The sequence below is a fragment of the Rissa tridactyla genome, chromosome 1 (genome assembly GCF_028500815.1).
Source record: "Rissa tridactyla isolate bRisTri1 chromosome 1, bRisTri1.patW.cur.20221130, whole genome shotgun sequence".
NCBI classification, from domain to species: domain Eukaryota; kingdom Metazoa; phylum Chordata; class Aves; order Charadriiformes; family Laridae; genus Rissa; species Rissa tridactyla.
Window position 1 is genome coordinate 210,661,747 of NC_071466.1, and position 23,590 is coordinate 210,685,336.

A 23,590-nucleotide genomic window follows, 5' to 3' on the forward strand; every position below is an offset into this window, starting at 1 on the left:
ATAAGAGAGGGTGGTGTGAAAAAAATGTCAGAAGTGGTCTCTGTCCTTGGAAAATGTAAAACATTGTTGAGCAGTGGTCAACATCAGATATATTTCCCCATATGTCTGTGGTCTTTGTGCATAGCTGTCATAGTAGATGCTTAGCCTGTAATCAGTTATGAAGCAAATGGAGAAAAGTTCTTCAGGACAATACAAGGCAAATGCATTTCTCACTTTCTATGCTATCCAGCAATCCTTAACACTGCTCTTGAATGTTTTATTGATAAAAGATTCATAACAGCTCACATCTCCTTTTGCCTTTTCTAATTCCTTCCGTCTCTTCTTTAGAGGTCCAGTGGAAAGACTTGTTGGCTTGTTCGTCACTGGCTTGTGGGACAGCACTTCAAATTTGGCAATGGATCAGAAGGACTGAACTACACTTTTGTTTCTATCAATGTTTCTTAGAGCTGCTAAAACAGGACCAATGAAGATGTTCACCAGACTCCAAGTCCTTGCGTTAGCTTTATTTTCCAAAGGAGTTTTCCTTTCCCTAAGTGACCACAGCTTTGTAAGGAAGGAAATTAAGATAGAAGGAGACCTGGTCTTAGGTGGCTTGTTCCCAGTCAACGAAAAAGGCACCGGAATAGAAGAATGTGGGAGAATCAATGAAGACCGAGGCATCCAGCGCTTGGAGGCCATGTTGTTTGCCATTGATGAAATCAACAAAGACAACTACTTGCTGCCTGGAATTAAGCTTGGAGTTCACATCTTGGACACATGTTCCAGGGATACGTATGCCTTAGAACAGTCTTTGGAGTTTGTCAGGGCATCTTTAACTAAAGTGGATGAAACAGAGTATATGTGCCCCGATGGCTCATATGCCATTCAAGAGAATTTGCCGTTACTCATTGCAGGAGTCATAGGCGGTTCCTATAGCAGCGTCTCCATACAGGTAAGTCACAGAAGCCCCATCAGGTGAGAATCATTAATCTGCAATTCCTGTGAGAGAACCACTGCTTACGTAAGTTTGTCAATAAAGTAAGTCTTAGCTCAATCACTTTACCCTAGGGGTCAATCTAGCATATAATTTTTACTGAATTTATATTAGTTTGAGTTGCTCTTTAAAATGCTTGTTGTAGTTTAAACCTCTGGCAGCTGCCCACTTCCTCTAATTATGGTGTATCCTGAGGCCATATGAAGTTTCCAGAAGTCTTAGCATTTATTTTGAACTTTGGATTCTGTGAGACTTTTACAACCGTAAGCTCAGATCTCTGCTTTCACATCAATAATAAATTATACCACATATATTCTGAATATATATATATATGTCTGTCATGCTGCATGTACATAACATTTGTCATTTAAAGAATAGAGATTTAAAATGAAAGAAGTAATCCTTGTCTTACTTCCAAGTTGAAATAAAGTAAAAATGGCAGACCAGCCAGAAACTTAAATTGCACCTGACCAAACACTTGCAGATTTTTAGTGTCTAATTAAGCACACAGAAGGCAATGAAAATTATTCTGCTGACTTCAGTCATTTGAGCGAAGTTTATTTCTGAGTGTATTCTGAGTGTATTCTGAGTCTTTCCTTTTGTTTCCATATATAGTTCATACTAAGACAGTTTTTGCCAGGAAGGGTTGCCAGGAAGAGTGCAGTGTAAGTACTGTCACAAGTCCAACATAGAAGACAGATGCACTCAGCATATCTTGCTCCTTTCTTCTTGCACATTGTAAATGCAGTTTTTGGGTTTGCAACATTGGTCTCAACTAGGGTCTCAGTAGGATTTTGGAAAGTACTTAATGACTTGCAAAGGTATAAAGTTGCAGGTGGGTTAAATGCTCCATGTATCCTTCCAACTATGGTTTCATTGCATGCTTGGCTTCAGTTCCAAGGGCTAAACATCACGTTGATTCCTTTTGGTCTTGGTTTCACAGTTTTTATAAATTCATGATAAAACTTCAATTCCTTGCCATTTTTTTTTCCATGAAATGAACATGAAGAACATATATGCCCTCTTTTTTAGCAGAACTTCTTTATTTCTCCTCTCCATGGTAGGTACTCCTGTGGTAGTGCAGCCTTGGATATTCTGAAGTTCCCCACCACTGCCAACGTGCACTGTGCACGAGCGAAAATGCCCCCTAGCTTCATTGAAGCTGCCAAATGTACACATATCTAATTTTTGGAGGTTAAATTAAATAAGCCAGTCCACATCACTCATAACAAGTGATTGGTGTCTTAAGCCCAGATTCAGGTAGGATAAGACACTGCATCTAATATTTCCTAATGGTCAGCTGTAGGTTTCCAAAGGCACCAAGCCTTGACTGTGCTGGACATGACTGAAACAGGCCACTGGAGTCTTACGAGCAATATGGTTTTTCCAGACTGAATACAGGCCCTAATAACTACATTAGCGTCTAGGGAGAAAAACATTCTTCTGTACTATGGACCATCCCAGCAGTGACAGAAAGCTCAGAGAGCTCCATTTACCTGTTTCTTAAACAGGCCGAGAGTTCATTCAACGTTCATGTCAGTCACAATTACACCGGGGAACTGGCTTCTGCTCTTGACAAGTCATTAAATCCCATCAGCTTGGGAGCAAGTCCAGCTTCCATCAAATGTGCATGAGCACAGGAGCATTTTAACAAATTACATTTTATTCCCTTTTGTGTTCCAGTGTGTGGCTTGTCTGTGTAATCGTAGTGGGAAATATATGGGCAAATGGTTACCCATACCACAGGAGAATAGTTTCTGCAGAGCAGAACCTTAGTCATCTCTCATAGTAGGAGTTGTTTTGTCACACTATAGACCAGCTAGCGTGGCAGGGATGGATCCTTCACCAGGACGGGTCTGATCACCTGAAGCACAAAGAACGAGGAAGTTCCAGAGCTGGAAAAGAGATATCTGAAGAGCAGAAATGACAGCTACAAAACCTTAGACAACACAAACTATTAAGGAAATCATGATTCATTATCTCTCCCAATCAGATAAAGGGTACATTGCGTGAAACCAGCAAATGGCAGGTTGTTGTGGATGCTAAAAACTAAATGAGTTCAAGAGTTGTCCAGAAAAAAAATTGGAAATTCTGTATAGATACCACCTCTGTTTCAGCAATTCCCAGAGCTGCAAGCATCTAAAGGCTGGTAAAATATTTGAAACATCATGTGTTTGCTCTATGCCAAAGGCGGAGCGGTGGCAGTGGTTTTGCTGTACCTTTGGAGTGGTCGTTTGTGGTCAGTCTGTTTCTCAGTCCACCCTAAACTCAAGTGTGTCCAAAGGATATGAAGTAGCCTGAAAAGCACATCCATAAAAGTAATTACAGCTGAGGAAATGGCACAAATATTTCCTTCCCTCCCAGAAACCCTGAGGCAGGCATGCCAAACTCCTAAAATGGCCTGGGGCCTCTTAGTCAACATCTGTCAATCTGTCCCTTTGAAGCCAGTCCCTGGTGCTCACTGCCGTAAGACTAAATGCATATCTGAGGCAGCAGATTGGATGCAGTACACATGGAATATACATAGTGTATACAGATGCCTCACATTGCAAAAGCTTGTGTTTGGAGCAGCTGTCAGACGGAAATTGGAAGTCCTGATAAGAGACTTTCTCATTCAGAACATGAGAAAAATGGCATTATAGCTGTATGCATATCTGCATGTCGCCCAGTTTGCAAAACTTATGAGGGCTAATGAAACAATAGTTATACCCGATATTACTCTGTACATCTTCCCTATAGTTGCCAATAGTTGTTCAAACATAAGATCTTTCTTACACAGTTCTTCAGAAAAATAAAGATACAGGTTCACAAATCATTCAATGTGTCATCGAGCATTTTCCAGCTAGAAAAGTATTCAGTTGATTACTTTCCCTTGTCATAGATTGGGTTGGCCTTCCTTCTGTCTCTCTTTTCCAGCTTTCCTCTAGATTTCACACTATCTAGAAAAGAAGTAATTAAGCCATTCACTCTTCTGCTCATCTTGTTAAGATAGCCTGTCATGACTTCTATTTCAAAAGAAAATCCTTGTCAAGAATAATAGACGTTGCAGACTCAAGCCTGAAGATGTAAGGACTTCAGAGCATTAAAGCCACACATTTTGGTGCCAAGCCAGGGGAAGAGACTAGCAGATTTCAGAGACAGTCACCTGTACAGAGTAGCTTCAGTAGCAACTGGAATGGCACCATCACTGAACGTCAAACCACGTCAGCCAGCACATGTGCGAGGCTGAGCATCCCTGCTCCCCGCGCAGCGCTCAGGCTGCTGGGTGCTTCCAGCTGTAGCCCTGTCAAGCATTTCCCTTGTGCCTGAGAGCTGTAAACATCATGAAGTCCCCAGTGCAGTTTCTTAGCCTTAAAATAAACCATGCCGAGCTCTTCAGACAAGAAATTATTTCTGCCTCTTTTTTTTTTCCCTCCTGTGAATTTGACGTTGTATTTCGATACTTTTTCTTCCCCTCCTTTCACCCTTCTTCTCCAGATTTTTGTCTGGACAGCTGTCTGCCAAATCACTTCATGATGCTCCTGCTGTCAGATTTCTGCTTCTTTCATTATCCTTCCACCAAGGAAAAAAGAATTTGCTGGTAAATCAGCAATGAACACCTTCCCCACTGAGTCAGTATGCGCAATAGGCACTTTTTGCAGAGGCTAAAAACAACAAGAGAATGCAGAATGCTCAATTATTTTCTGGTCAGACTAGGCTATTATCGTTAATGATGATCTGGATAATTAGTTTTTGGATGTTGTGTTTAAATTAGCACTGAGCCCAATCTGCACAACATTTGATCCCTCAAAACCCAAGCCAGAATTCTCAGTCAACGGAAGGGCTCATGTAAAAAAAGCTGTTTTCATGAAATAAAATTCTGACCTGAGCTGAATCTAGGATCAGAAGGTGATTTCTCCAAAGTTTGGGGGACTTTATTTTAGGCTCATAGCTTTTCATTTGAGCCAGATTATCCACTCTCTCCTAGTTTACAACAGATATTTCAAACATTTTTTCCTTGGAGATGTTCAATGACATTGTAAGAAGGATAAGAAAAAAGCACTGTTCATTTGCACAGAGGAGAACCTGCACAGCTAATCCAAATGCCATGTTTAAAGTACTTAGATCAGCTTTGTCAGGAATATGCATTTGTAAGCAGTAATACGACTATTCAAGTGCTGGATTTGTTCTTCTCTCTTTCTGAAAACTGGACCCATCTTCTGCAAATGAAGACTGGGGTCCATTCCCTGCAGTCAGCCCTTAGAAACATTGAGACATTCCTTTAGGTGGGCTGGGCTTTGCATTTCCATATCCACTATATTCATGCTGACGTAGGGCTTTAGCCCTGTGTGAAGTTTCCTTTATGTTACCAACCCACAAGACCTCCAGAAAACGGTCATGAAAGTTATTCCCAAATTAGAGCCGCATCCCAAAAATATGGCAGAATAGAAACCAGCACCCAGATGTCTTCTCTTGAATTCCTTGCTGGATCTCAAGTAAACTGTAACAAAGCCAATGGAGAAGGTTTAAAGGTACATTACTGCTATCACAAAAGCTAAAGTCTCTCTCCTAAGGTAGCGACCATCTGGCATGAAATTCGGAATATGTACTCATTTACTGGCAATCTTTTCCTGGCTGTCGTTTCTCCTCAGCCACACAAGTCTGCCAATGGCTCATGGAGCCTGAAAGCTAATCACCTCCATTTCCTTCCTCCAAGAACAAACCATCTTCCGACCACAGTCTTAACAGCTCGTGACTTCCATAACCACAGAAAATAGTGCAAGATCCTTAGAAAAACTGTATGCAAAAAAATCTCCCATAGCATATGGGGCTCTGTCTCCCTGTGCATGGACCCAATGCGGGTATGGGCAGGAGAAACAGGTAGGGGGCTTCACGGGGACCCCTGTAGGGGTTCACCGGCGACCACAGACCATGCATGGCATTTAAGACGTGCTTATAGAGGAGCTTTGCAATCAACTGTGCAATGACAGACTCTGGTGATTTTGTGCTTGTAAAGCTAAACCACATCCTTATTAAAAGATCTATTCTGTGAGACAGACCACCTACCACTAGCGTTTAAGCTACACACACGCTTGCTGACTTCCTGGTGCCTCCTTTAAACTCTTTCCCTCTTTTCTCTCTGTTCTTCCTCTCTCTCTGCTACCACTCAGACAAATCCTTGCTCTTTGTTCCTCTCTCTGTTTCTATTCCACATTCAGAAACTGAACAGCCACTAGGTTGAGATGTTCATAGTGCCCAAACAGCACTGGACATGTCTTTCCTAGAGATTTCAAAGGAATGTGAGTACCTCCCTCTGGCTGGCTTCTTTGAAAACCCCAAGGTAACTGATTCCTTTGCAGACTTTCTGATTTGGGTTTGGGATTATTTTTTTTCTTTGGTGTGAGCATTTTCTCCTTTTACCAGGGGGAAATTATATGATTTTACAGGGATGGGTAAGTAACCCATGAGAACACAGGTAAGAAGGAAGGAGCTCTACCATGTTACAAGTGGGAAAGGATGGAACTACAAGAGAAAGAGGCCAAAAATAGGAACTAATTAGGGCCATCTTGGCATCACCCACACTCGTTCTGTCCCTTCTGACTAGGACTTATGCATCAGTTAATAAGTCTCAAATAGCAATAGTTATCAAATAGCACTTTTAACTCCAGAAGCCATTTCATGCTTTTACAACCATCACCCCCAGATTTAGTCCCTTTTCCCATCATGTGTAAATGCGTCATGAGTCACTCACAGTCAGGTTTACCAAGTCTCAGAGAAAAGTTACACTCCTTGTCCAAAGCCAGGTCTTCTGCACAGAGCTCTTCTCATTGTGCCAACTTAGTGCTTAGCTTACTTCACTTCAACGGTTAATGCTGTATGGAGGCAGGGTGCTTATCCGACAGCTCACTCTGCTATCCCCTGCAGGAAAAAAGAAAAAAAAAGATTTCCAACAATTCTTCTCTCCAAGTACAATATTTCTCTGCATGTCCTTCTTGGCTTATTTTTATTACACAGGACACGCATATGAAAAGAGATTCCCGGGTCCTCTGCAGAGATCCTAGATGTTATTCTGACAGTATTCCCTATTTCTGATGTTCATTTCGCAGATGCAATTATTTCACTGTTCAAACACTGCTCCTTTGAATGTGACAGCTATTGAGTCTGCTGCAAATATTTAGCTATATTTTTCTCAGCTTCATTGCCAACATTTTCAGGAGAAGAAAAAGGCTAAAAACAACGTTGTCATCTCCCCTCCTCCTGCTAACAAAAAAAGCCAGACATTTTTGTTTGTTTGGTAATGATTTTTTTTTTCCTGAGTTACCTTTTGGAAAGAATTTTGTTAAGGAGCAACACTCACTAACTACTAAATATCCAAAGAGAGAGGAAGCTAATGGAAACCCCTGCTTCAGTCCTGCAATGTTCCAGAAGATTACACAGGAGTACAAGCCAGGCTGGAACTCCTAAATAACTTCACTGCTTCTGGCTTAGTTCCTTGCAACTGACCTTTCACGATTAAAAGGACTGGGATGTTGGCTTTGCCGATACATTCCTGAGGCCAGACCTTGAAGTTCAGCTGAAGCCACATAGGCATTTTCTCTTGCAGGTGCTAACATAGCCCCTGTGTAGAGACTGTTTTCCATAGCGCTTACTATGATATCCCAGACATGACACCCACAGTTTAAAAATGGACTATGGAAAGAGGAAGTTCCAGACTGATAAAGGTATGCCAGTTCTGGAACCAGTAAGGAACTTAAGCTTCTAATTTCCCTTTGAAAACAAATCAGAGTTTGGAGTGGTTTATTCTTAGGTCCGAGCTGAGGAGCTGCATATGCAACACTGAGATCTCCCGCTCCCAAATACTCCCAAACTATGTGAGTATGTCAGCAGTGCCCAAGCTCAGTCACACTGTCCCCAAGGTGAGAGCCATGCCTTTGAGCCTACTGAATCCCAAGAGGACAGAGAAAGTTACGGTGGAGCCCATGTCTTCAGTGTTGTTCATATTTATTGCCAATGATGCAATCTGGCAGCACTGTAGGCTCACAACAAGCTGGGCTGTATCTACAGAAACATAGCCAGTAGATAGATGGAAATCATTATTTCTATTTATTCTATTTATTTCTATTTATTCTATTCTCCTTGGACCACATCTATGTCCAGCTTTGGGTCCTCCAATAAAAAAAAAGATTTAATAAATACAAAGATGACTGTGGTAAGGACAGTCTGGAGCACATACCCTACACAAAGAGATTGAGGGATTGGGTGTGTTTAGCCCAGAGAAGAAAAGGTTTGGGGGGAACTTGATATCAGCTTTTCAGTATGTACAGGTCCATTCTCAAGAAAGCAAAGTCTTTACTGAGATGCATGACAAGCGGACAGAAGAAAATGGTTATAAGTTGAAAGAAGGGAGGTTCTAACTTGACATAAGATGTACAAGCCAGGAGCTGGGAGTGTGGGGAGGGTGTACAGGCCAGTGCAAGCAGTTGACTAGAGAGGTACATCATTTATTCTTTGCATTAGGCTTATGCCCACCACTTATCACACACCCACACTCCAGCCCATTCAGATCCAGTGTTTCTTTCCTGTCTTTCTAAAATGACACTTTCTGCCCAAAATTTGGCAAAATATTTTTGCAAAATATTTGAAAAATTAAAATAAGCAAAAAATAAAAATTATTTATTGGAACAAATGCTCTAGCTGTTGTTTGACCTGCAACCGCCCAGATAATAACAAAAAGCCCACACTGTACCTTACCATCACTTAGGAACCAGATATAACATACACTGGCATCAGAGCCTTTTTCTTCAAAGCAAGGGCTCAGCCCCTGTGTATATATGTGTATAGCAATGATCTAGGCATTAGGAAATCCTTGGGACATGGCTTTGCCGTGGTCTTGCTGAGGGAATCCGGACAAGCAACTTACCCTCAGGAACAGAAAGACTTTCTCAGGAGACCGAAGGCTGCGACTGAATCTGCGTGAGGACAGATTGCAGTTCAGAGAGACGGGGATTTCTCCAGTTTCTCGGTGGAGACAAACCTCCTGTACCTCAGTCCTATTCTGCTCAGCAGCCTAATTTACTGTCTGTTCAAAACAGCCACAGGAGCTCCTGCCTGTCTCAAAGGAGCTCTGTGAAATTAGATTCATTAAGCCGTGTTAAGTGCCATGTTCTCGCGTGGTAAAATTTTAGAAGTGCAAAGAGCACCGTCATCTAACAAGGGGCCTCTGCCCAACAAATGTGTGATACACACTTGTGTATTGTGCTGAAGGAAACCTATCTGTTCTAACATTTTTGAGACTTTTCTTTTCCAAAGGGTTTCCTGTGCCCCTCAGCCCTGTACACATTCAAACAACCCATGTAACAGACTCTGGGTTGTTAAGAAGGGAAATTTTAACCAAAATCATCAGAATAAATCCTACTGCCAGCAAAGAAAGTCCTACAAAGATGGGCAAAATGTTTGATGGGATTCAATATATCCATATATGAGTTTGTGACGCATACAGGTGTTACCTACCTGACCCCATCTGTCATCAGCAGTATTGAATGGCCAGAAATACACTCAGAAACCAGATTCACATGTTTGATAGCTGTGTCTAATTCACTGCTCCTTGCAGGAAGGTATTAGGAAGCCATTTTCAGTGTTTTAAACTAGATTGGCAATTTCCCACAGGCATTTGTAATGTCCCTCATGCACAGAGAAGTGACAGATGTGGCTCTAGCACCATGAGAGGGACATCAGTCTCGGCTGGCACTGCCTTGGACACTCCATTTGCAGGATTTGCTGGTGCAGCCTGTCCCTAAAGAGGGACACGGCTCACACCGGCCTTTCTGCCATGCTCGTGTTGGGCAGCTCCTTACGGATGATGCCCCATCCAAGCAGCTGGGTGAGAGCCAGGTTTGCTTGGGAAGAGGACACTTTAGCACAGGACAGTGGCTACAGCTAATAAACCGAGCAGCGTGAGGGCAAATAAAGTTTTCCCATCATGCTGGAGGCTGGCTATATCGACACGCTTTGTTCACAGCAAGCTGTGCAAAGTGGTTGTTTTTGGGTTGCAGCAACAGAACATCCAGCCCTATTTTCAAAGGTGCTAAGCATCTGCAAAACCCACTGGTTTTGACAGCAAAAAAAACAGACTACTACTGCTACTTAAGTGCCAACATATGGATTTCAGGCTCTAATTGCATGCACCATGGCTTGATTAAATTGCTGCCTGGAGCTTTGCCAGAATAGATTATTTCACTTAGCAAAAGCTGGATCTACAATGCAATTTTGAAGCTGTACCACACATCCCAAGGCAGCAAGCAATAGGACAAGAGGAAATGGCCTCAAGCTATGCCAGGGGAGGTTTAGATTGGATGTTAGGAAAAATTTCTTCACCGAAAGTGTTGTCAAGCATTGGGATAGGCTGCCCAGGGAAGGGGTGGAATCACCATCCCCCGAGGTATTTTAAACATGTGTAGGTGTGGTGGTGAGGGACATGGTTTAGTGATGGTTTTGGCTGTGTTAGGCTCATGGTTGGACTTGTTGATCTTAAAGGTCCCTTCCAACCTGAATGATTCTATGATTCTATGGTGTAGGAGTGACTCAGGTGGTTCAGTCTCGGTGCACATAATGCTGGTTCACATTGCACTGTCCTCTACTACACTGAGACACTGCAGAGTGGACATAACCTTAGCTATCAGCTCCCCTCCAGAACCTGTTACGTCTGCCCTTATCTTGTTACTCATTTAATCAGGATCTGATTTTCATAACCAGATCTTCAGATCAGCATGGAAATGGCTGGAAAAAGGGACCTGAAGGCAGTTCTGAAACTGGCTGCATCAGCGAAGTACCTGAGACCTGAGCTCTTTTGAACAATGAGTCCCTAAAATCAAGATGTCACAATATTCCAGAAAATCCTCAACTTCAGAATTTCCAGAAGAGTGTCCCGATCTGAATTAATCATAGAATCATAGCATCATAGTGTTGGAAGGGACCTCTGGAGATTCTCTAGTCCAACCCCCTGCCAGAGCAGGTTCACCCAGAGCAGGTTGCACAGGAACGCGTCCAGGCAGGGTTTGAATGTCTCCAGAGACAGTGACTCCACCACCTCTCTGGGCAGCCTGTGCCAGGGCTCTGCCACCCTCAAAGTAAAGAAGTTCCTCCTCATGTTTAGGTGGAACTTCCGATGCTCAAGATTGTGCCCGTTACCTCTTGTCCTGTTGCCAGGCACCACTGAAAAGAGCCTGGCCCCATCCTCCTGACACCCACCCTTTAAGTATTTATTAGTGTTGATAAGATCCCCCCTCAGTCACCTTTTTTCCAGACTAAAAAGACCCAAGTCCATCAGCCTTTCTTCATAAGAGAGGTGTTCGAGTCCCCTAGTCATCTTGGTAGCCCTTTGCTGTCCCCTCTCCAGCAGTTCCCTGTCCTTCTTGAACCGGGGAGCCCGGAACTGGACATAGAACAGATACAACTTCACTGAGTTCCATGATCAGTCACAGTTCTTAGGGACGACTGGGTCACTATCCTCTATAATTAATCAGACTTTTTCATATTTTTTGATTTTTGGTCTATGAAAAACCTACCATCTGGACAGCTTTGCAGTGCAGAGCGTTAGCAGCAAACAGCATTACCAGAGGAAAGCTTTCTTCTCCCTACAGCGCAGAAAGCAGAATTGTAGTGACACTAGAAGTGTAGTGACCTCCAAGGCTCGGGGCATCCTTGTAAAATGGGGATGTAGTTCTGCTTCCCCCCATACGGATACTTTTTCTGCTTAGACTAAAAGAAAAAAAAAAAAACAAACACAATAGAAAAGCTGCTATATTTGTTAGGAATATCATTCTGTGAGCTGAAGGCTTGACTACACCCTGAATAGCACTGTTTTAGCTAGAAAATGGACTTATTTTTTAGACAATTGGGAAATGCAGAATGTTATAAGTGCATATCCTTATTATGGTTTAGCTCAAATAAAATAATTCCTGCTAGAATAAACTGAGATAAGAATAGCAATTCCAGCCCACACCGTTCTGCGAGAAATGTTCCGGAATAGCTACAGGGAGGACATTCTTATTACCAAACCAAAGTGCTGTTTTTGCGTGAGGACATGTAAACCAAACCATGTGGATATGTGGGCATGTAATCAAAAGTTACAAAGCCACAATGCGCAAAGCATCCATTGTGCCGTGGTAACAAAACAAGCCGCTCAGCCCACCTCGTTGCTTTGGAGCTGTTCGTTTAAATCACCACAACGGAAATTAAATCCCGCATTTCCAGTATAAGGCAGTTTAATGCACGTTACCACCTAGCACGGTGGTTAAGAACTCATCGTCTCTTTCCTGAGGGACGGTAATCTGTTCAGCCGCAGCACTTCCCAGCCATGTGCCTACAACCATCGACAAAACCACAGGGCATTAACCAAAGCTCCCTGTCAGGATACTTCTTCCAAGCAAGGTAGAAGAGGCTTTATTTTGGTTTAAACTAAAATAAACTACTGTGAGGGATTTATTTTATGAAGACGTGCTTCAGCTCCCCAGGTACAGCTGAGATGCCAGGGCACCCCACCTGCTCTTCCCTGGTGTCGCAGAAGGACAGTAGGACACGGGTCTCCTCAAGTCCCCTGTTTCAGATGGCCCAGGTGGTTGTGAAAGGCACTGTGGACATATGGTTAGGCAGCAGTCTGTCCCAGACAGGAGATTACACCAGTTTACACTGGGAGACAAGCCACAGAGAGACCCTGGTCCAGTGTCTACGTTAAAGAAAAGAGAGAATCTAAATCTGTAAAATCCCCAGAGACAAGGGTTGCCGAAAAGCAATAAAATTCTATTTTGCTATTGACATCTGAGCCTGTAAAATTTGCCCATTTTTTTTTCAAAAGAGTCCTTTGCCTTTGAACTCTCCCAGACGCAGTCGGTGGTCAGAGAAACATTTGGGGAAAATGTGGAAAATTAGTTGATTGGTCAATTTTTAATAAGTTTCCCTTAGGAATCTCAAGTACACTATTGCTTTTCATATGGTTTTGTCAGGCTGTACTCAAAGAGCAGCTTTAAATTTAATTTACTGGACACAACTTCCACTCACCAAGAGCAGAACTCCAAAGTCTTCCCTTTGCCATTTAAGAAGCAATCACAGGAAAAAAATGCCATAATCTTTCTTCATATCTTTCCAGATATTACCAGGAGCTACACTTTACAAGAGTAACAGAGTAGATTTGGGAATATTTAAGCAAGGGACATAGCAACATATGAAAAAAATAACCACAAAAAATGGGACTCTGGACAATATAAATCACACAAGAAGGGCAATTAGAGATTATTAAAAGTTTTTATTATTTGTGAAAAACTATAGGTCAACATGACATTGTGCAGCACTCAAGGACTACTAACATGCAACAAATATGCCGTCTCAGGAGGACTGCAGTCAGAACAGCTCAGAAAAAAGAGTTTAAAAGTAAAAAGTGGGAGAGGTGGGGCCTCAGAGCTTGAATAAGTGGGGTCAGAAATTTCTATGAAAGGCCTGTACATTTATAGCTGTGATATTTGCATAAAAGAGAAATTTATGTCTTATTATTACCTTTGGTTATCAAATACAACGAGTTTTGGAGAAGGTGAATCACACTACAAAGAGCAAAGGCATGCAAGTCCCCATGCTTGGTAAGGAGCACAGGCTGAGACTGAAGAGTATTGTCCATTTGTGTCAAATTCTCTGTTTAAACACCCAGTTTGGCAGAAATAAAAGGTCCGTTACAGTCCCAGTAGGACCCTGGGAATTAACTGGGCAGCAGAACAGCTATTCTGCATATGTACAGTGCACTGTTCTCAACAGCATATGTTATCGACATCCTCTATCACCGCCCTTAATCTGTGATTGTCAGAACACCTCCTATTAAAAAACAATGTTTATGCCTTTCCCTAGACTTTTCTGTTCAGTTTTATAAATTCCACCCTTTAAAAATCTGTGTTCTCCCCCTTCTCTCTAGGTGGCTAATTTGCTCCGACTCTTCCAGATCCCTCAGATAAGCTATGCCTCCACCAGTGCCAAGCTGAGCGACAAATCCCGCTATGACTATTTCGCGCGGACGGTGCCCCCTGACTTCTACCAAGCGAAAGCCATGGCTGAAATCTTACGGTACTTCAACTGGACTTATGTGTCAACAGTTGCTTCAGAAGGAGATTACGGGGAGACAGGGATCGAAGCCTTTGAGCAGGAAGCTCGCCTCCGCAACATCTGCATCGCCACCTCCGAGAAAGTGGGCCGGTCCAACATCAGGAAGTCCTATGATGGCGTGATCAGAGAGCTGCTCCAGAAACCCAACGCCAGAGTGGTGGTGCTCTTCATGCGAGGCGATGACTCTCGGGAGCTCATTGCAGCTGCCAACCGCTTCAACGTTTCCTTTACCTGGATTGCCAGCGATGGATGGGGAGCACAAGAGAGTATTGTGAAGGGAAATGAGCACATTGCTTCTGGGGCAATAACCTTGGAACTTGCTTCCCATCCAGTGAAAGAGTTTGACAAGTATTTCCAAAGCCTCAGCCCTTACAATAACAGACGCAACCCCTGGTTCAAGGACTTCTGGGAGCAAAAATTCCAGTGCAATCTCCAGAACCGAAAACCACATAAAAAGGCTTGTGACAAGCACTTCACCATCAACAGTTCCAACTACGAGCAAGAATCCAAGATCATGTTTGTTGTCAATGCCGTGTATGCAATGGCCCATGCCTTGCATAAAATGCAGCGGACTCTGTGTCCAAACACCACCAAACTCTGTGATGCCATGAAGCATCTGGATGGCAGGAAGCTGTACAAGGATTATCTCCTGAAAGTAAACTTTACAGGTAATAACTTCTCTTTTGGTACATACAGAATGTCACTGTAATTAATGAAATGTTCATCAGTCATAGTAAGAGCCAGATGATTTCCCAGTAGCACCTATCATCAATGTTTAGACCAAGATAGTGCCCAAGCAAGGCAACTCCTGTCACAGCAGGGGAGGAAGAAGAAGAGGGACAGGGAACGTGGTAAGAACCCTAAAAAATCCAAGCTTGATGTTCCTCCTTTTTCCATCAGAAGGAAGAGGTGGAGGGTGGCAACAGCTGGTCTTGGAAATGTTACCTACCTCCACACACCAACTTCCACTTCATTCACAGCCAGTTTGGCTTCAGCTGGGCATCTCTGGGGGCCAATGGTCATTTCACCACCTGCTACACTAGGCAGCAGCCTGCCATGCCTATGCCAAGACTTGGCCTTCTCTTTCTTGTTTATTTTTATGAATTTACATAATAGCTGGACCCTGGTCAACGGCTAATGTCCCTGCAACAGTAAAGCAATAATTCCTGCCATAGAACCAGATCAGTATAAAATATTTCAATATGTGGGATAGTGCTATTACCTATGTTACAGATCTTTAGGCTTGATAACAAACTATAAAAAGGTAGATTAAACATGTGTGGGAGGCTTGTGGAGAGAGAATGGATGATCTGGCAATGATATAAGTGAACTTCATGGGGGCTGGCTGCGCAGCACATGACATCTCTTTGGTTTTGCCATCACATATGGCTGAGCTTAGGTTTGTTATTAATATTACACCATAGCAAGGCTAAATAGATCTACAGGGGAAACGAGGAAAGTGTAGAGCATCACGTCTTTTTGTTGTTACATGTCTAAATTTCTTCTGAAGCATCTAGGTTGAGCTTGCATTTCTATGTATTATTAAACTGATATTCTCAGCTGACTGAGTTGATAGTAAGGAAACATCATGCTGTGCTTTGTATGAGAACTAGTTCCAAGAGGAATTGAAGGATAAATACGTATGTGAGAGAATATGCTCAGTCCCAAGAGACCCTCAGTAATGGCGTAACATAAATAACACTGGAAACTATGTGAAACTGTCAGATTGGAGATTGAACTTTTCCCTCCTTCAGAGGTCTTCTCAGCATTGATTCAAACTGTCTCTAGATATGACCGACTACATCCCTAGAGCTTCTCTCACTCCGAGTGGGGTATGGCTGGTGTAGTCAAGCACCCACTTTCTTGGGTGCATGTAGACATACCTCCCAGCGCATGCTGCAGAGCTCCTTAGGACCCCTCGTTTCCCAGCATCCTGATAGACGACTTGTTTAGAGCACATCAGGGTCTCCTGCAGCCCACATGCCTGGATTTCTTTACCAAGGAAATCAAGGAGGGGCAGATGGGACCAGTTACGTCCTACATCTTAACTCGTCCACCAGGAAGTGATTCAGCAGGACCCAGGAGCTTGGGCATGCTCTGGTAATAGTGGTTTGGTTATAAAGAAAAAAATAATGCTCTTGACGAGAGCCGCTGGCAGTTGAGAAGCTTCAAAACCTTCATCTGAGCATTGCATGTAATGCAGCTGAAGCAACATGCCCGGCCTGAGTGACATGATGCTTGTGCCCATCATGCTATTTGGTCTCTTCCTAAAGACTGCCACGTCAGTAAAGATAGTCACATATCATGACATGTACAGATGCATAGGCAATGTATATATATCATATGTCATGCTGTAATTGTATTTGATTCCTTTATTAATTTCATGTGTTACAGTCAACAGCACAAGACAGACTGAATCAACTTTTTAGGCTTTAAGCCTGTGGAAAATAAGAACCATCATTTCTCCTCTCCTCCACACAGTACTTAATACGCAGAAACTATTTCCCCATTTGCCTACATTTATCCTTAGAGATACCAGAATGTCTTCAAATTGTTGAAATCAAAAGGTTTTAGGAGCCCAGCACTTCCCAGAAGCTGGGTCCTGGCAGACTGACCACGAGGGATGGCAATGGTGTGCAATGTGCTTCTGTCCCTGCCAGGGAGACGCTTCTGGACAGTAACAGCCTGCCCAAACGAGTAGGCAGTTCAGTAATTTAAGCTTCAACAATTTTGAAACTTTTTATGACATTCCAGATATTTTTATGGGCTGAAATGCGTGCACTTTTGTTAGAGTCCAGCTTTAGTCTGTCACTAAACAACCTTGGTTCCGGTACATGATTCCTAATCATCTTTTTATCGTGTAAAGATTTTTTAAGCACCCAAACATTTTTCCTCTCAGCATTTAGACACGTGGTCAAAATAACTATGATTTTTTTTGAACAAAGCCCCAGGAAAATTTTCATTTACATACAGACAGAAAAATTCATTTTCATTTTGATTGAAACATCTTTTATACTTTTTATATACGGGAAGTTGAAGATGTTCAAGCTGAAAAAAGAAAAAAAAAACAAAACAAAAAAAAAAACCAACCAAGAAAATTAATTCAAAGCCTGTCATTTTGCAATTCTGAGAACAGAAGGCTCTTTTTTGAACCAAATTTATTGGTTTTAAATTCAACATGGAAATCTTTGAAACTCTGAAGAGCTTTATTTACAGTTAATTTTCATTTCCAATTTGAAACATTAAAAACACTGTCGAGTTCTTTTCCGATGGCTTTGTTCAGTGTATATTGTTACTAGTTTACAGTATGATTTGCTCATCTCCTCTTTCTTTGTTATCAGTTCTTCCATTATAACGTGAACCCATGTTTTAATGTCAGCGATTTTTTAAGCAGATGAGAGATTTTTATGTAGTGAGAGAAACAGCAAATCTCCCATGCCGCCTTCTTTTCAGAAAGGTGTGAAATTTTAATACATACAAGCCTTGTCATTGATTTCTATGGGACCAAGAATTCACCTTTGCTCTTTTCTGGTTCAAGAAATTCTCTGGGTGTGTTGTTAATACAAGGTCAGGATCCTGCAGCAGGGTACATTTGATCAGCGATGCTCTCATATTTCCAGCTTCAAATGTGAGAACGTATCCCCAGGATGGGGAGGGAGGATGGCATGGAAGCTACCAGCCCACCAGGTACACTGCAACCAAGGCAGGTTGTGAATTTTCTCTCTTCTTTAGCCTAGGTAGGGATCCACACCCACCGAAAGGAAGCAGGCAAGAAACAGAACAATTATAACCATATTCACACACACAAACAGCTATTTAAGCAACGCCTCCTCTGCTGAAAGGCAGAGATACAAATAGATGAGCTCTGCATGCATAAACCTTCAGCTTGCTGTGAAAGAAACCTGACAAATGGCCCTGAATGTATTCTCCCAGTTTCCAGGAACTGGTGACGGTGCATTTCAAACGCACCAGTCTGAGTAAATCACAAGGTGCATTTATGCAACTGGTGTGGGACTGTGCAATTTCAGGCATTTACCCAACGCACTTGAATTAGTTTTGGTTAGTCTCTGATTACAGTTAATGGAGGGGATCAGCACTTACAGAGCGTGGTTCAGCCCGTGTGAGGTAGCCCACGTGGGATATGATTTGCCCCTAGATCTCTTGCTATTGACTACAGATGGAGCATAGAGCAGCTAAGACTCTCACTCGCCATTTAGCTGAAAGCCTGAAGTGAGACTCTCAGGCACAGCAATAATGGGATCTGTAGGGAAATACTCAGGGATCAGCAGGGTTGGAGTAAAGGACTGGTCAGGATTTGTGCACTCTTCTGCTGCCACTGCTGCTGGCATGCTGTGTGACAGGTATTTCATTAACATCTCCGGGGTACTACTTATTTCTCCTTTTTCATTAAATTGAAATGACTCCATAGAACTCCAGTGTGGCATGAAGGCAGGGTGAGATTTCACTCCTTATTGTCTGTGAGATGATACACCAAGCACATAATTTTCTTGCAAGTCAGTAAGACGTATATGACAAATGTCGTGATATCTTGAATCTTTTCAGTAAGGGAGAAAAGTGGCGCCTATGCCTGATTCCCACTTCCAGCAGCAGGATCTGAGAATGCAAAGCCCAGCCCCTAGATAAACACACTCACTCCACCTCAGTGCTTGTTCGGCCTTTCAAAGAGATATAGGCTGGTTCATCTGCTTGATATTCCCATCCTCTCTGTCCTCTTGTGAGGGCACAAGTGCAGCGCTTGATTTTCTGAATCGTGATGCTCTCCTGCTGATAAAGAGATGCTGGTTCAAAAGGCTGTTAGCTTGAATTAGCAGAACCACAAAGAAGTGCTGAACAAAAGTAAAGTGCTCCATGGGAATGCGCACAGAGTAAACTAAACTTCTCGCCAGCACCCAGCCATTGCTTGGTGGAGGGCAGCATGTGGAGAGGACTCTTGGGAGGCCTTTGAATCCAGGGATGAAGCCCAACACAAGGCAGAGCTCCACACATCCAGAAGCCCCCCGCCTTCAGAGGGATGGAGGGGCCAGTGCTACTAACTGTTTTAAGTGTCTTTAAGCCACCAGGATGACACAGAAAAGCAGAGTTTTCATTGCCCGCAGTGCTATTGCAAGCCTCACGACATTTGACGTGTGCCAGGACGGTCAACATTAGAATGGGCAGTGTGAAAGGGAGTGAAAGTGAAGTCTGAAAGTCCATCATTTGGGATGAAGTGGCAGCATCCTGCACAGCTGTGCCCCACAGGTTGGTACCTGGTGTCGCTGCTCCTCCAGGGCGTTGGGTTCCAGCTTGGCCAGGGGTGAAGAAGGGTAGCAATGACGTTCAACCTCCACCTGGCCCAGGGCTGCTGAGCTGTCTGTGCAGGATGACAGCCTTATCACCCAAGGGCGTGGGACGGGGCTCCAGCTTTTCCCACTGCACAGTTATCAGGGCTGGCGGTATTGCAGGACTAACTGCCCTGAGTCTGGCGTGGGAGCGTATGGGCAGAGGGAGGCTGGATTTAGGGAGGTATGCATGTCCACCTGTATTCTGCAGCTTCCTAAATCTCCACAGTAAATGGTAGGAGGAATTTAGCTAGAGTAGTAGCCCTGGAAAACAGATCATTAAAAATTTTAGGCAACACATGTTTATAGCAGTCAGTGTCCTTTCCTATACCTTTCTTCCTCCACAGCCAGAAGAGTCACTGTTGTGTTCCTCCCTGTATTATGTTCAGAAACCCAGCTCTTCTACAGCAAAACATACATCATCAAACCTAGCTTATACTGGGCAAAATCCTCTCCTGTGGCTAACCAGAATGACTACTCAAAATGCCAAAAGGGTTGCAAGTCAGGTCTGATTTGTCCCCTTTCATCCACTGGACTTTATGACAAAACCTTTATTCACAGAATCACAGAATGGTTTGGGTTGGAAGGGACCTTAAAGATCATCCAGTTCCACCCCCCTGCCATGGGCAGGGACACCTCCCACTAGACCAGGCTGCTCAAAGCCCCATCCAGCCTGGCCTTGAACACCTCCAGGGATGGGGCAGCCACAGCTTCTCTGGGCAACCTGGGCCAGTGTCTCACCCCCCTCACAGTAAAGAATTTCTTCCTGGGAAAGAATTCCTGCCTGGTCCTAAGTTTGTGTGTAGTTTTTTCTTTCTTTTCTTCCTCCCCACTCTGCCCAAGTCAACACAAGCAGACTAGGGATGAGGAAACTTCAAAGGCCAGGGAGTACCCATCAGTGGCTAAAGCTAGATCTTGTACCCCAGGGTCTGCAGCAAATGGGCCTTCTACTCCGTCATCTCACCTGGTGAGCTCCTGCTCATCAGGCGAGATCCCCTTCATCTCCGGCACTCAAAGAGTCAGCTATAAGGTCCTGCTGGCCTTCCTTGTGATGCTTATTTGTAAAATAAATCAGAACATCTTTTTCAGCTGGAGGTAAAAATTTCATGGCCAGGAGGCATCTAATACCTTGTTAATCATAAATTTTTAAAAGTGCAATTCATGATGGATTTGTAGCCAATAAAACCAAGAAAATAGAGAGTGAATTCCCCAAGATATTCATTAAAAATATACATGAAAAAGATGTCTAGGATTTATAGGAAAAATACTGCTTTTTTTCCTGGGGCCGCAAATGTGTCATGGCATTTAAAGCCTTGAAAGCAGCTAAGGGACAGTCTCTGAAAACACGCTTGAGACTTGCTATTTCAGAGCAGACAAACAGTTAAACCTGCACAGTATTTTCCCATATTTCTCTCTATACTAGAGTTACACTGATATACACACAGCTGTAGTGGGATTTTGACAGCCTGGTCTTTCTGACCACCACCATTTACTTTCTGCTTCCTCCAGCTTCTTTGCAGACCTAGTTGTTTATGTGGATCTGCAGTTCCTTTCCTTTGGATAAATTTACCCCTCCAAGAGGTTCCTGGGCAGAAATTTCTTCTTAGCCCTTCCTGAAGCTTTTAATATGTGTGTATATTAATATATTAATGTACATGCATATTTTCATACACATGTATATTTGATTGTGTATAATATAGATTCATAATATATAGAATCATAAAGTTAAAGAATAAACAGGTTGGAAGGACCCTCAGGAGGTCTCTAGTCCAACCTCCTGCTGCAAGCAGGATCAGCTGAGAGATCAGACCAAGTTGCTCAGGGCTTTATAGATGTAAACTGGCTGAAATTAAAACACTATAGAACCTTTCCACCCCCTAGTTTCGGTTTGAGGTATCATGATGGCAAACAATCTGATCTGCACCCTGGATGCGTTGTGTGTCACAGAGTGCACCATGTAAGCTGGATACTTGGGCTGGCAGCAGGACACAGACATTGTCACCTCTGGGGTACAACTTCCAAATAAAAGTTTCATTAATACTTTTCTCACCATGGTGGCAGGTCAGTGACCTACCTGTTAATGGTGTCTGCTGTCTAGCCAGAGATGATCATAAAATGCTTCTTTCTCATGTTTTCATCTGGTACTAATTAACAGTAATTGGCCTGAGTGAGCAGGAGCAGAGGTTGAATTGTTCTCTTACCTCTTGAGATAAGCTCCATCAGCAGACACCGAGGTGTGCTGGACCATTGTTTCCTGGCTGACTCAGGTACAAGGTACTTCTGCCTGCTGCCACCACTGCCACCACTGCCTGCTGTCACCTGTTTGACCTGGGCGCTGAGCTCCCATAGACAAAAAGATGAGAAATGCAGGACATAGAGCCACAGCAACTTTTCCTCATAGTCCTCAGGAAGACTCTGGAAGTATGTTGTCCTTGGCCTTCACCCAGCTGGGTGCCATTCCTGGAAAGTCTGCAAAAATCACAGACCAGCCATGGCCCCAAACTTGCCATAGCAGTGTATGTAGGTGAAGGTGCTTTGACATCCCTAACATAGCAAATAGTTTTCCACCTCAGCTTCCTCTGCTTGAATATTTATCCAATCCACCACTTCAGCTGAACTATGAAAAAGTAGTCTGTGCCTTGTATGTAATTTATAATCACCTGCTTTGGTCATATTAATAATGTAGCCTTCAGGCATCTTATACATCTCTAGACAGTGCAGCGCCCGTGCAGGTGTGTAGATGAGGATGAGATTAAACACGCTGTGTTTATGGGAGAAACACATGACTGGAAAACTGAGCAATGATTTTCTTTCAGATCACATATTTGAGAGACAGAAGGCTCAGTAACCTAATTTCTCTAAATCACGGACTTCTGTGTTTGCCTGCTGCTTGTTTTATAATAGTTATTATTTCATCTTTTGTATCACTGGCAAATGTTATGTGAATCCCAAACACCAGGGGCCTGCACAGTCAAAGTCCTCAGAGGAGCAGAAATAGTCGTTCAGCCTTTTTGTCCCCCAACCGTGCATGCTGAGTTTCCCAGTCCCACTGGTTTCTACCATGGGAGGACAACACAGGACATGCCATGGGGTTATATTATTATTCTTCATGCAGATTTACCTGGGAGAGGCATCCACGCGTAAATGAAAAGATGTCACGTCTGCTTCTTTCTCCTTGTGACCCAGATGAACAAGACACATGAGAAAAGAGTTTGGTTCAGGATTCCTACCCCTTACATTTTAGCATCTAATTTGGCTCTGAAAAGCCAATGGGAGGGCCAGGTTCTGCTCTATTGCCTCCTATGGAAGAGCACTTCAGCAGTTCCAGAAGTTATCTCAGTTTGTCTCACTCACATGCTGAGGTGCTACTTTAGGGCCTGAAAAAGGCAAGAGGCTGTGCTCAGAACATGACCACGGCGGTGTTAACAAGGATGAGGACAAGGACATGAGGAGATTGCTTTGGGACACACAGGGCCAGCATGACACATTGGGAAAATAAATTACTCTTTTGAGGAATACGGGTGTGTCCTGGACTTCCAGTGAGTCCCAGAGAAAATGAAGTTTTCAAAAGGTGATGAAGAAAATTACAGAAAGTCACAAACCCAGTTGCCTAATCCCAAAGATGACTAAACACTACATTATATTTTACCAAACCTCTACTTTTGTTGGCAGCTAACAATTATACTAGAAAGGTAGAACTGAAAGCATAACCTGCAGAAAAGTATCTTTTCTCCTGAAATAACCTTAATATCACCACATTCCTGGAAGACATTTGCTTCACTCAATAGAGCACAGTGCAAAGGTATTTCCAGGCTAACGCTGACTAAATGGGATCTGGTACCAAACCAGTACAGCGGCATTAACATGACACTAACCTTCAGCCCAGCCTGGTGCTGCAAACGAGACATGGATCTTGGTCCGAATCCTACATCGCTCCCACGTAGCACATTTCCAGGCAAACCTGTCACAAGCTGACTGCTGTATTTGTACTTGACAAACTGCAGCCCAGATGAGCATCAGAATCTATTTCAGCTTTCTGCAAAGCCTGAACTACTCCTTTCAAGCTTGTCTCTGCCCATTTCTGACTCCCAGTGCAGAAAGAACCTGCTCGGTGACGGTCGTGTTTCTCTGTCTCAAAGGGAGAAAGGAACTCGAC

General features: G+C 43.3%; 1 protein-coding gene across 2 annotated transcripts in view; it reads left to right on the top strand.

Annotated features, from left to right (window-relative positions):
* The first annotated feature begins 433 nt into the window (after window positions 1-433).
* Window positions 434-23,590, top strand: part of GRM3 (glutamate metabotropic receptor 3) — a 52,097-nt gene continuing 28,940 nt past the window's right edge. The window contains exons 1-2 of one of the 2 annotated variants that reach the window (XM_054213324.1): window positions 434-931; window positions 13,908-14,763. In XM_054213324.1, the coding sequence (XP_054069299.1) occupies window positions 434-931; window positions 13,908-14,763 (1,354 nt within the window). The remainder of the gene's footprint in view (window positions 932-13,907; window positions 14,764-23,590) is intronic. The other variant, XM_054213331.1, reaches the window with a different exon arrangement.